This window comes from Myotis nattereri, assembly GCF_964212035.1.
Source record: "Myotis nattereri genome assembly, chromosome: 6".
In the NCBI taxonomy this organism is placed as follows: Eukaryota; Metazoa; Chordata; class Mammalia; order Chiroptera; family Vespertilionidae; genus Myotis; species Myotis nattereri.
Window position 1 is genome coordinate 80,340,563 of NC_138081.1, and position 14,510 is coordinate 80,355,072.

Here is a 14,510-nt window from a genome sequence, read left to right on the forward strand (position 1 = left end):
ACATCAAAGTCTTCATTTCAAGCAATAATGGCTTAGCTTCTTGAAGAAACACAGGACAGTTGGCTCTCCCACTCCCTAAATCCAGAGCATGAGGGCTGTCAGTTTATTTTCCGGTGCCATTCTTTCCTGGCTCCCACATGTGCTGACACTTCACAGCCTCCATCACTCCACTACGTCTACCAACCCCTGGACCGCACTGGGCTGAGTCGGCGAGTTCTCCTCTGATCCCCAATTCATTTCCAATCCCATTCTCCACAGTAGCTGTTTTCAATACTATGCATTTCCTTCTTAAAACTCGATCGGACCCTAGCCTGTTTAGCTCAGTGGATAGAGTGTCGGCCTGTGGACTGAAGGGTCCCAGGTTTGATTCTGGTCAAGGGCATGTACCTTGGTTGCAGGCTCAATCCCTGGCCCTGGTCAGGGAGCATGCATCAGGCAACCAATTGATGTGCCTCTCTCACATTGATGTTTCTCTCTCTCTCTCTACCTTACACTCTCTCTAAAACAAACAAACAAACAAACAAACACCCCTAAAACCAACAAACCCAATTGGAAAATATAAAGATGCCATCTCATTACCCCAGTGCAGTGGTCGGCAAACTCATTAGTCAACAGAGCCAAATATCAACAGTATAATGATTGAAATTTCTTTTGAGAGCCAAATTTTTTAAACTTAAACTATATAGGTAGGTACATTGTTATTAACTTAATTAGGGTACTCCTAAGCTGGCCTTTGCTAAAAATGTCCTCAATCTGATTGAGGTACGTTCGCTGAGGTCGACCCCTTCCAACTCTCCCATCCACACTCGTCTTGTGTACTTGTTTCGTCTACCTCCTTTCCGAAAACCAACTTCTGCGCATGGGCCACGAATTTTCAATTGCACTGTACGTGTGCACCCGCATGCGGTATTTTGTGGAAGAACCACACTCAAGGGGCCAAAGAGCCACATGTGGCTTGCGAGCCGCGGTTTGCCGACCACTGCCCTAGTGTGTTTTCCTTTAATTTCTTCATTTTCTCTAGGCTGAGAGGGAAGAGAGTTTGTCCTATCCCAAGGTTAGCCTGGTGCCCCCAACTGTCCACAGTCTGGATAGCTCCCCTCTTTCCCTCCACAGCGTGGCTTGTAACCAGGCTCAGACTCTGCAGCAAACCCTCCTGAGGTCGACTTCCCCTCAGCAATATCCACTTTCACCTTCAGGGCCAAACTCCAGCTGCTTGATGCCCCTTAGAGTCATCTCCTTACTCTTGGCAAATTGGTTTCTGCTTCTAAAACCCTTACTTTAATCCTCACATGAGCTATGAGACCCTATGAGATAGGTATTGTTGTTAATCCTGTTTGTACAGGAGGCGACTAAAGCTTAGAAGAGTTAAGCCACTTACCTGACTAGATTGGCTGCCATTCCCCAAACATACCCTTGTTTTCTCCCCCACGCCCACCCACCGGGGGCTTAAACACAAGCTCTCCTGGGCCAGGAAAATTCCATGGCAACATCTAAGTACCGATTTCTATCCTCCTTCAAGGTCTAGCACAAATCCCACGTCCTCCAAGAAGCCTTCCTGAAGAACTCTCCCGGAGTCTGCCAGCCCCTCCTTCCCCGTGCCCACTGCCAGCAAGCAGCTGGTTCTAATAACCAAGCACTAACCACCACCTACCCTGCAGCCCAGACAGCGGAGTGTTCCTCTCCCTCCCCAGATCCTGAGCCCCTCGGGGCTGAAGTGCAGCCGCCCCGGTTTCTTTCATCTGGGGAACTCATTCCTGTCGCCAAGGGGGCTCCCCAAATTCAACAGAGGACAGCAAACCTGTTACCTTTGACATTTCTCTAAGATACTGACAACATGTTGCAAACATTACTTTGAGGACACACAAGAAATTACTGTTACTCTCAATTTGTGAATGTAAAAACTCCATCTCTAAAAAAACAACAAAAAGAAACAAAAATGTTCACTGTCCACTGAAATACACTCAGTAAAAGGCTGCAGCCGCCTGTTTGGTCCAATTCATTAACTCAGTGCTTCTCTTTTTCATGGGTCTGTTTGGTGAATTTCGCCCTGACCCACAGGAGCACCAGACTGAATTCAATGGCTGAAGCTGCAGCCTCATTCCTCTAGGTCTGTCAACTCAACAGTCAGCCAAGTCCTGCTTTTCATGCCTTCCTGGTTCCCAAAAGACGAGATTTCATGTAAAGAACATTTCTTAAAAATTACATTCCTTCCCAGTGCCTGGGGGAGCAGAGGGAGTGACACCTTCTCCCTGTGCTCCGAGAGGAGCCCAGCCCAGGCAGGAGGAAGATGAGGAGGGGAAGAGGCGGCCCCTGCCTGGAGGACGGGGCACCCGCACTGCGATAGCTCCCCCGCCCACATCTTCAAAGTCCTTGCTAGTTCAATGTCCTGTGATATTAAGGATGATTCTAAGTCCAATGACTGTCAGGGTATAGAATTAAACAGAAACCTGGAGGTAAGCCAGTTTTTATTCTAACATATACGATTTTCCTTTCAAAAAAAAGATTTCAATCTTACATAGATTTAAATTTTACATTGTGTTCCTCTCAGAAAGTAATGTTTTATTGCAACCAAACATGTAATATCACAAATGTGCGTGTGTGTTTAAATTTCTACTAAGGTAAAGAGATAAAATGATTATCCAATTCAAAGAAGAAAACAAAATCTCAGTTCCAAACTATTTTAGATTGAAAAAGGCAATCAATTTGTAACCTCAATTACGTACTTAAGTAATTTATGCAGAAAAAAATATTTCAAAATTCAAAGATCAAAGAACATAATATTTAAGTGGGCTGGAGAAATTCCAGGGCACTTAAGCTATTTTCAATGTGCCTCAATTGCATACTGATGAAGAGAACACTGTATTCTTTTTCTGACAATTAACAAAATATAATTTCATGTCAACAGTTAAAAGTATAAGTAAATCCTCAGAGTACATTCCATCCTAAAAATGATTATTTTGTGCTCATTAAAGTACAAAATCAGAGCTACAAGAGATCATTTTTTTCTCTCTGCTCTTTCTAAAAAAGAACTCAGGATCCTTCCTACTCTCTAGGCATCAAACAAATTCTTCTAGACTTCCTCATCACTATTACCCGGAAGTATGTCAAATAGATCTTATGTCAAATAAGCAACTTACACTTTAAGAGCCCTGTAAAATAACTAAACATTCACCCATTTTGTTTAAATCAAGCAAAACCTAAAAACAAAACCATTCTCCCTAAATGAATCAGAACTTCAAAAACAAAAAGCTCTCATTTCAACAAATCATTTTATTTTTTCCATCATCATTATCCTCTCTCTGTCCTCTTCCACCTCCACCCATCCCTTATCTTTGCAATCACCACACTGTTGTCCATGTCCATGAGTTCTCTCTTATTTTTTCTTTTTTTTATCAATCCCTCTAATAATTGCTTTAAAATTTCATCTATTAATCAAAGGACTAGACCCCTAGATCCCAGTCATCATGTTGGTACTGCCATCATCACGGCACATTAAACACAGGTGGGGAGACATGTATTTGACCCAGAAGGGACAGACTGACATCATTTCTAAATTTACAGTTTCTCATCCATTCACTCACTGAAGATCAATACAGATAATTTTAAATGACACAAAACCACCAATTTACAGGGAATACGAAGAACAGAAAAACATGGTAAGCAATATGACAATGATTCAATCAGCAAACCCAGACTATGGGAGACTCAATAGGATAAACAACCTGGTCTCTTCACTAACAGTTATAAGGAGAAGAAAAAGATACAGAGGAATTGGAATCTATACTTTAGAAAAGATCAAGAGGCCCTGCTGGTGTGGCTCAGTTGGTTGAGTGCCAAAACCTGTACTGAAAGGTTGCTGGTTCGATTCCTGGCCAGGGCACATGCCCGGGCTGCAGGCTCCATCGCCAGTAGAAGGTGTGAAGGAGGCAGCTGATTGATGTTTCTCTCTCACACTGATGTTTCTCTCTCCCCCCCCCTCCCTGCCTTGCCTTCTAAAATCAATAAAAAGGTCAAGAGGCACATCCAAGAAATCACAAAGTGTGCACCTCATTTGGACCTAGAACCATCAAACTAAAATAAAGCTCAAGACAACTGGGTGGAATGTTTACATATGTTAGTAACACGATAGCATTTACAACATTATATATTCAGAAAAAAAGAATCTCTATCTTTAGAAGTTATATAATGAAATATTCACAGATGACATGGTATGATATCTGGGATTTGCTTTAGAACAACCCTGGAATTGAGATTTTAGGAGTAAGAATGCAGAGAAGACAAGAGTGGATATAAATTGGTAAGTGCTGGTGCTGTGTAATGGTGGCAGGAGGATCACTCTATTACTCTACTTTGGTATATACTTGAAATGGTCTATATTTAAACAAAGGTTTTCACTGCAAACTGAATAAAAAGATATTCTTTGAGGAAAAATTATGCTTTGGAGAAAAAATCTGGGGAAAAACACACCAAGATGTTCAAAAGTAATTGACTCTGTGATGTAAACATAGAATTACTTATCTATATCTTAAAAATTCTATAAAAAGCATATGTAACATATAATATCAGTGATTTTTAAAATAGAATAGCAAATGACTTTCAATATCTCTTTTTTAAAATAATGCAAGTAAAACTGATGAGTGTCTAAGAATCCGAGATATCTATCACTGCTCTAAAATTTTATCATTTCAAGTTTTCTCTAGAAGGAACTAAACACTTCAGAAATGCCTTTCATCAGGAAACTGAATTATAAATAATCAATGAACATGAATTCTATATGTAAAATCATTACTTTAATTACTTAATCAAAATATAATGGCTTTATTATAATTATTTTATAATTATAATTTTATAATATGTTGCTCTTACTATATTATGTAGTATATCCAAACACAATAAGGATTACAAACAATATTTCTCAATTACTATATTTGTATTCAGTTATTGTAAATGGTTAAATTAGCTGCTAGGCATAAAAATATGAGAGATAGATGAAAATACTTATTTAAAAAATAGGGGATGACACTCAAGCTTGCAGGGGGAAGCTGTGAGTCTGTGTGTGTCACATGTGAGCACATGTTGGCATGGGGTGCACAGCCACAGCAGGAAGTCAACTAAAAGACAAATCACAAAGTAGAACTAAAGGGTGCCATTTAGAAATATACAACGTAGGGAACAGGAAAAAGTTAAAGATTTGAAGTAGAAAAGAGTGGGGCAGCTTTTTATTTTCTGTTCAAACTTTGCATTACGATTGTTTTTAAACCATGCACCTGGTTTACCTGGATAAACACTAAATTAGAAAAAGCACCCACTGCAATGGAAAAATGTCTCACCAATAGTCATAGCTCTCATCCCAGTTGTCAAAATGTACCAGGAAACGATTGTCCACCATATCTGTTACCGTAGCAACACAGATAAACGCAGGGTTCTTTTTGTCTACAGCTTCAAGCTTCATTCCAACTCGGAAGCCTGATGGGATCACTGTCTGTGAAACACACAGATTTAATTAGAGATGAGCACACAACAGTGAGACCCGCGCCCTCCTCTCTGCATCTCTGGGTGAAGGCCTGGCGTCCACCAGCTGGGTCCACATCGTTTAAGAATCAAGCATCAGCTTTACAGCAGGGTCACTTTCCAACAGAGCAATAAGAAAAATGCCCTGTTGCTACACCCAATTAACTGTCCCAATTAACCATGTGGAACTCAAAACTAAAACACCCTCAGCCTCACAGAGTTTAACTAATATTAACTCGTGTTTTGGTACCTTAGACAACTATAGTAGTTAGGCAAGTCTGATTCACCAAATAAATTCCCTTTCTGTTTTTCTCTTCCTTGATTATAGAGTTAACAATGAAAGTTATTTTACACAAAATAACTAATTTTGCACTTAGTAAGTTAAAAATGTGTGAGTCAGTACACATTCATTCCCATTTCTGAAAAGATTTCTCAAAAGAGTACTGAAAGTAGGTCATCTTCATAAATGAACTGGCTGTTAATATACACAGCTATTCAAATAGTTTGTAATATAAGAAAATCCACAAATTATTAGCCATCTGGGACATGGAGCTAAGATAATAAAAAATTCAATAAAATTTAAGTGCTTAAGGGGCAGTAAAATGTAAACTTTCCTTATAATCTTTTGTGAGGAAAAGTATCCTAATCTCAGAGAAGTGTACTTGGGCATCAATTATACCCATCACAATACTTCTGATCATCTAAAAATAAAATCCTTCTGCCCGGCCAGCATGGCTCAATGGTTCAGCGTTGACCTACAAACCAGGAGGTCACAATTCAATTCCAGGTCAGGGCACATGCCAGGGTTGCAGGCTCGATCCCCAGTGTGGGGCATGCAGGAGGCAGCCGATCAATGATTCTCTCATCATTGATGTTTCTATCTCTCTCTCTCCCTTCCTCTCTGAAATCAATAAAAATATAATTAAAAATAAATAAAAATAAAATCCTTCTGAAAAATACTGATACTATCCTAATTACTTTAAGCAAAACAGATGCTGTCTCTCTTTTTAGTATAAATATACCATTTTCATTACAAACTATAGATGGCCCGGTACCTGAAAATGTTAGAATTCAGTCCTGGCTAAATTAAAGAAGCAGTCACTGATGCTACAAAGATACTTTGTAGCATACTTTTAAGTCCTGAAATTATCTATCAGAGTTCTGACCATAAATATTTGAATATTCTAAGGTAGAGGAAACTACAAAAATTAATTGCGTCTTAGATACCAATCACATAACACAAGATTAAGTTGTGTGCTAGCAAAGCACGGAATTTAAGAAGACGGTTCAAGGCAGTTAATCAAATCCCTAACTGAAGTCTTCATCAGAGAACCAGGCAGGGAAGAGGAAACTCGGAGTAGTGAGAGCAGGCCACTGGGTTTTCCACCTAACTGGCCTTGTCTTAACAGAAAATACCTACTAATAATGCAGAATTTACATTCCAGCAATTAAACTATCCATTCAATTAAGATACTTTAAAATATTAACATGGCTCATTTGATTTCTATTACACACACACACACACACACACACACACACACATACCCTTCAGTTCTCTAATTAGACCAGGCTTATGTTCAGTTTGATCAGAGAATCTTTTAGCCATTCCACTGATGCTGAAAACAACAGGTTAAAATCATTTCCCAAATGGAGGGTATTTGGGCGGGGGTGGGGGTGGGGTTGGAGGAAGAACATCTTCCCTAGTCCTCATACATATTTTCATTTGGAGGGAATGTTATGGAAACGTTACTGCCTCTTTCCACATTCACACTCGCTGTTACCTGACTGGTGAATCTGCAAGAAGGAACAGGTCATACTCTATCAATGTGGGAGGGTGTGTATGCCCTGGTCCAATGCTCCTGGGTTTGGGAGGTGAGCCAGGAAGGGCCAGTAAATCTCTTTAATTCTAGGGCTCAGAAGCAAGAAGCTCATTTGATAGCAGATATAGGCCATGCAACTGAGCCCTTACCAGTTACAAAGACAATATTTTGGTTTTCTACCTGCTTGCTCTCTGTTCTTTCCAATTGGATCAGAACTTGGGCCAGGAAGAAGAATGTAAGGTATCAGGCTTCCTCAGAGATGTCAAATGTAATGGAAAGTCGTAATACAGGTCAAGAAGGAGAAAGTACACACACATCAGATTGTGCTGCTGTTATACTGAAAATAAAGCTAGAAGCTAGAGTGAAGGCAAGCATACAAATCCACACAGGGCTCCACTCGTCTCACTATGTGAATCCCACTGTAGCAGCACCCTGAACAGATGACAGTAACAATAAAGTATCCCACCAATTTAATTTTTTATGCACCTTAACTGTAAATTACACCTGCATTTTGTACTATGTTGCCTGCTACCATTCAATAAAAAAAGACAACCATGATATGGCTATAAAAAAGAAGTTTACTTATAAAGATTTTAAGCTAATTTTAAAATTTAATTACGGTAAGAGTACTCTATTTACCAAAGCAATAAAATTTTAGTTTCTTGCTATCACTTGGAATTTATCCTATATTCCACAGCCACTTTTTATTTTTAAGAGTAAGTATTTTGGATGTACTTACTATGTTCTGATTCTCAAATAATGACTTGGGAGCAGCCTGAGCTTTACATGTCTTCAGGTAAGTCTGCCAATTAAATTCTTCTTCTTTATAACCTAGGGCAAGAAGATATAAACAGGCTTAGTAACATAGCAAAATATTTCACACTTGGTTTTCCATTCCCACTTTTTTAAAAAAAATATATTTTTATTGATTTCAGGTACAAAGGGAGAGAGAGATAGAAACATCAATGATGAGAGAGAATCACTGATTGGCTGCCTCCTGCACGCCCCTTAATGGGAATCGAGCCCACAACCCGAGCATGTGCCCTTGACCGGAATCGAACCTGGGACCCTTCAGTCCACAGGCTGATACTCTATTCACTGAGCTAAACTATCTGGGGTCCATTCCCATTTTTATCTGTAATTCAAACATGCCAAAATCAGGAGATCAAGTGATTTTTTAAAAAAATATATTTTTATTGACTTCCAGAGGAAGGAAGAGGGAGAGAGAGACAGAAACATCGATGAGAGAGAATCATCCATCGGCTGCCCTGGGGATCAAACCCACAACCCAGGCAAGTGCCTGACCAGAAATTGAACTGTGACCTTCTGGTTCATAGGTTGACACTCTACCACTGAGCCACACTGGCAGGGCCAAGTGGTTTTTTTAAACAGACAAAATTTAAATCATATTTCATAACTATGCATTTTTATACATAGGTTGTGTTTATTTACAGCAAATTATACTATTTTTTTTCAATTCTGAATAAACAGTAACGGATATAAAGAAAAGGTTAAGGAAGTAAATACATATTATACTTAGGTATGCTTCTTTTATTACCCGGGCATTTCTATCAGTATTTAGGTAGAACTCCTCAGCAGTAGGCTAGTGATCTGGGATAGTCGAATTCTTTATTTTTCTTTTACCTACTCTATTTCAGGAGACTAACGTGTAAGAATTAATGGGAAGCTGGAAAAATAGTAATATAACAGTTTAAATCTTTTTGACCTATTACCACAGGATTGCTAATTCAAGATTTATGAAGTAAGCATGCTGGTAAATTAGAATAATGGAAATGTCCTTGCCTTAATTTTCACAATTTCATGTTTAATATTGATAAAGCCAACCTTTCCTTACAAAAAGGAAATTTAGCACTTTATTTTCTCTGCTCGTGTGCTCTCTGCTACTTCCATTAAAAGCATGAAAAGAACAGCTAGTAAGTCACCATATATAAGCAGTCAATTCACATAAAGGCTTACAGCTTTTCTTTTTTACCCTCATATTTTTCTATATGCTTTTGTTTAATCTCTCAGCTATTTGAAAATAGCATCCTGCCATTAATTTTTCACTTAAAACCAAAGGATGCCATTAAAAAACAGTAACCATGAGACAGGCCCAAAATATCAAACTAGTAACCGGGATCTTTTGTATCATGTTAACACTACTATTGCAATAGCTGAAGAAGGAAGGAAATATGCCATTATTAAACAAAGACATGGACTGAAATATGGTATCTGTTGTTCTCGGATCTTTATGTAAACATGAAACAGGCAAAATTATTGGCAGACTGTAAAGAACTCAATAGTAAAAAAAATAATTGCTATTAGTTCAACCACCATCTAAACCAATTTTTAGTGTTATATTGTCCTTTACAATCTGCTAAATATTGACATCTATATATTCAACGCGTGATTTCTTGAGATTTCATATACATTAAAATATGAGTAAATAAACTTAATTTTGTAAACAGGTTAGAAGTAATTTTTCAAATCAGCTTTTCCAAGTATATATATATATATATATATATATATATATATACATATATATATAAAATAGAAATCTGTAGCTAAAATTTATTTGTAGTCAAAATTAAGTATCATGCAAATGTTATTTTATATGCAAATAAGTACAAGGACATAGTTTATTCTATTGAATAGGACTCTACTTTTTTTTCCTTTCACTCTAATGAATGTATTTGCTCATCAAGCTTGAATTTGGGCCTATCTGAATTACAGAGACTGAATTCTTAAAAATTCTAAATCAACAGGTAAAAATGTTTTTATAGAATTTAAAATATGAAACCAAAAAGTGACAATACCTTTGGGAGGGTGGAGCTTATGGCCAGTTTTCTCACACCACCCAACTGGGTGAATATCCAGGGCGTCTGCATTAACCCAGAAGTCATAGTAATCAGGATACCCATCAAAGTGCAGCTTTATCCGGTATCCACAAACCTGAAATAGGTGATGGTTGATTAATTAAAAAACAAACACACGCAGAATGCTGTGTGCATGGACATCCAGTATGATACAGCTTATGTTCATCAAAGCCCCCTCATTAACAGCAGCAAACACAAGCAAACACATGACAAAACCCAAAGGCAAAGGCTATTATGTACATGGGAAAGGCTGGGCTGCCGTGTTCTGGCTTCATCCCTGGTTACATCAGGAGCATGGATACGGGGTGACAAATACTTTTTCCACATGCACACACCCCCTCTCATTCGCGCATCACCGTGGGGGGCTGGCATGGAAGCAGCCAGCCCAGCACAGGGCACACGGCTGCTCCGAGTCCCAGAGCGCCTGCCCTGTTGCACACTGTCTGTGTGCTGGCTTCTTGTCCTTCATAAAGTTCCACATGCAGTGATATCCAGCCAGACCAAGGCTAATACAGACACAGAGAAGTCAACAGGTCCTCTTTCTCAAATAATGACTTGGGAGCAGCCTGAGCTTTGCATGTCTTCAACAAGTGGCATCTTTTCCCATTATTAAAACTCCATAGTCACCATTTTACTTTAAAAATAAAGCTTACCTCAGCCACTGTGAGGACGCAGTACACGGACTGATGCTCAGGGTCCACGCCTTCTAATTTCATGCCAACTTTAAACCCATTTTTGTTATATGGAAAGGACTGATACTACAATGAAAAATGACAGCAGTTTTAGTATTTTATCCTGAATGTCTAATTAAAATTATGAATAATTACCATTCTTAAATAAAGTCTTTAACCAAATAAATAAATAGCTTTTAAAAATTCAAAAGACAAGGATCACTTCATGATCTAATGGAAAATGGATAAAGACTACAAAGAGGTCACATAAAAGAAAACTTAAATGTTTCACATATTTGAAAAGATGCTCATCTTCACTCATAAGAGTCTTACAAAAATTACACAAAAATATATTTCACCTATCAGGTTGGTAATGATAAAAAAGTTTGATAACACTGTTGGCAAGACTCTAGGGAAACATGCACACAGACATCACTAGTAGGGATATAAGTTGCAATCTCATGATATCCATTAAAAAAGAACTTTCTTCAGCTCAGCAATTCTAATTCTAGGAAATTATCCAACAGAGATAACCATATGTGCAAAATGGCAGGTGTACAAAATTATTCATTAAAACATTTACATGGCAAAAGATTCGTGTACCTATCTTCCATATGTACAATAGTGTTCCTTCTTATGTCTAATCTATAATAACTTAAGGTGCTTCCTAAAGGTTGACACATATATCATATATATATATGTATGTGTCATATTATGTCAATATTTGTCACATGTCAATCCATAGGGAGCAGCTTAAATTATTATGGAACAGCCGTAAGATTGAATTTTATGCATTAATATCAAAGAATGATAAAGGAAATAATGAACTGAGATGGAATAATTTCCAAATTAAGTTAACAAAAAAGCAAAGTCCAAAAAACAATATGAATGATATATGTTATCATTTGGTTTAAGAGGGGAAGAGGATTTGGATCTATATACATTGCTTATCTCAACCTCTGAGACATGCTGGCTGGGCCTATATATAAAATTTCTTTTTAAAAAATGTTAAAAGGCTATTCCTCAAAGGACTGACGTTACAGTAAATAATTACATAGAATAAGTTCAAAAGTGATTACTACTGTTTAAATTAAATATGTTACTGTAGAGAAATCATCCTAATATTTACTTGTCATACTTTTTAAAAAATCCCTAAATTCCTACATATATAACAAGATATTGATGGCAGACTTATTACATACTATGATTAAATATTAAATAATTTAAGCTAGGAGTCAACTTATAGTCTATGGGTCAAATCTAGGCCACCATCTGTAATTAAAGTTTTATTGGAATACAGCCATATTCATTCACCTACATATTGTTTATGGCTGCTTTCATTACAGCAACAGAGCTGAGCTGTAGCACCCGAGACCAGATGCCCACAAAGACTAAAATGCTTGCTCTCTGGCCCTTTATAGAAAGGCCCTTTGCTGACCCCTGTTTTAGCCCAGGGGCAGCAGCTCCTAGCTAAAATTACACTTGGCATCTATACCTTTAACTGATTTTAAATTACTTATGATACAATATTTTCACTATAGTTAATAAAATATAGTAATTCATTTTTAGATTTTTGTTGTGATATTATGTAAACCTCAGTAACGCATTTCTATTCTCCCAAAGCCTTCATGTTGACATGAAATTTCATGCCAGTTTTTCTTTATCTACTAGTTTTTTAGTAATAGCAAAAATATCTCTTAAAATTGAGTGAAAGCTGGTAAATGCTGAGAGAAAAGAGCATGTGTACAGCTATGTGCCTATGCACACAGCTTGGGGGAGAGGGAGGTGTCATGTATTGATGCTAGCTGGCCCTGCAGGTACCGCTCCACATAAATACACACATGCAAAACAATATGCTTGAGAAATCATCCCAAGTCACAGGTCCTAAACAGACAGCGGACATGGCAGTGCCGACTCCAGATAGTACGGCAGCTCCGTGCCGTCAGACACAGCGCTCTCCAGAGCGGCCGTACCTCCTTGAATAGCTTCGCTGGCACTGCCACAGCCTTTTCCTCTTCCAGGTAGGATGCCCAGCACCAGGCCTTCTTTCCTTTAGGAGGCAAACCTGAAAGGCAAGTGAGATTAAGATGGCAGAATCTCCAAGTCTAAAACATTCACAGATGTGCATTGTGAACTCTCCCTTCCCTAAATACCACTAGGCCTGGCTCTTGTCTTACTACCACAGCTGGTGCTCAGTCTCCTGTCTTGGCTCCTCTTCCAAGGAAATGAGAGCGAAGCAGTGAACTGCAGTGTGCATCTGCAGCTATGAGGGTAGAAGAAAGACTCAGAAGAACTCGCAGTAATGGAAGAAGACGCAGCAGAAAATCAAAACAGAAGAGTACCATGGAAATTACAGGAAGCAGGTGCTTCTAGAGGCAGGATGCTCAAAAACTAAGAGATCAAGAAGTTGAAAACTAGAAATGGCCAGTGCACTGAGTGGCTAGGGAATGGCTGCCAATTGGGGTAAAAGGGAAGAAAATCGATTCAGTGAGGGACAGATTTTGAGCAGCAAACGAATACATGTGATAAAGATACGGTGTCAGCTAACATCAATTTTATTTGGGATTAACTTGGTAAATAATGGAAATAAAAGGAAAATGCAAAAGCTTGATACGTAACAAAATTGGGGGAAAGGTATTTTAGGGATGAGATCTGAACCAGCTAGGGTGGAGCTCATGAAGAGAAAAAAGTCTGAATTGCTAAGGAATAAAAGTAAATGACTAAAGAAACAAGGTCCCACAGGGGACATGGCCCTGAGAATAGAAATGAAGGTGAAGGGAGAGAAAGATTAATGACATCTTTGAGGCAAAGTGCTGAGTAACTGAGAATTTATTCCCTTTAATCTCAGTGACATAAACTAGAAGCCATCTCCCCCAATGGTAAAAGTTAGGCTGTGTGCTTGAGGCAGGTTGAAATGTTTCAAACGCTTTTCTTTCAAGGCTTAAAAGATGAACAAGCAAGGAATGCATCCATCACAGAAGAGGAACACTGGGTTCATAGTCCTGATTTGTAGGGACAACATGACTGGGCGGGGCGGAACTGGAGCTGCGCAAGGGGAGTGACCTAACATGAAGGCCTGGCCAGGCCGATGTGGCAGGTCAAGGGGATAAAGCCCAGCAGCGGACACTGGGGCTCTAGGAGAATGACGTGAAGTCCATGCTGAATGAGGTGGGAGTTCATCCACTCAAGTGTTCAAGGGAAGGGCCTGAGGACTGGATTCCTCTGAGAATAAAGTGTTGCCAGAGGAACAATGAAAAAAAAAAAAAAAAAAAGGTACCATATTAGGAGGCTGTGGCTTGAGAGAAAACATTAAAAACTTAAAACTTACACTCTTAGGAAATGAACAAGAACGTAAGTGTTAATAAAAGTGCAGAAATAGATGAAACCTACTTGATGCTCAAATAAAGTAAGGTGTTCTCGTGTTTGCCCGGACACTATTCGAAAGTTACTAACTTCCATTTTTCCCTTACCTATTTCTTCAAAACTATAATCTTTACTGATAAAATTTAATTTAAAAAAATCCCAAAGTAATACTTTAGCTGCCCTAATGTGCATTACAACTAAAACTAAAACGTCTACCCACATGAAATATTTTAAGTTTCACAAAGTTGCAAGTAAAGCCTTTTCTTCAC

At 38.5% G+C, this 14,510-nt stretch overlaps 1 protein-coding gene across 1 annotated transcript in view; it reads right to left on the bottom strand.

Annotated features, from left to right (window-relative positions):
• The window catches only part of L3MBTL3 (L3MBTL histone methyl-lysine binding protein 3), an 84,359-nt gene that overhangs the window by 34,103 nt on the left and 35,746 nt on the right, over nucleotides 1–14,510 (bottom strand). The window contains exons 8-12 of the mRNA XM_081094952.1: nucleotides 12,852–12,943; nucleotides 10,861–10,965; nucleotides 10,148–10,283; nucleotides 8,071–8,162; nucleotides 5,331–5,482 (exon numbers count right to left, since the gene is read on the bottom strand). Coding sequence (XP_080951078.1) covers nucleotides 5,331–5,482; nucleotides 8,071–8,162; nucleotides 10,148–10,283; nucleotides 10,861–10,965; nucleotides 12,852–12,943 — 577 coding nt within the window. The remainder of the gene's footprint in view (nucleotides 1–5,330; nucleotides 5,483–8,070; nucleotides 8,163–10,147; nucleotides 10,284–10,860; nucleotides 10,966–12,851; nucleotides 12,944–14,510) is intronic.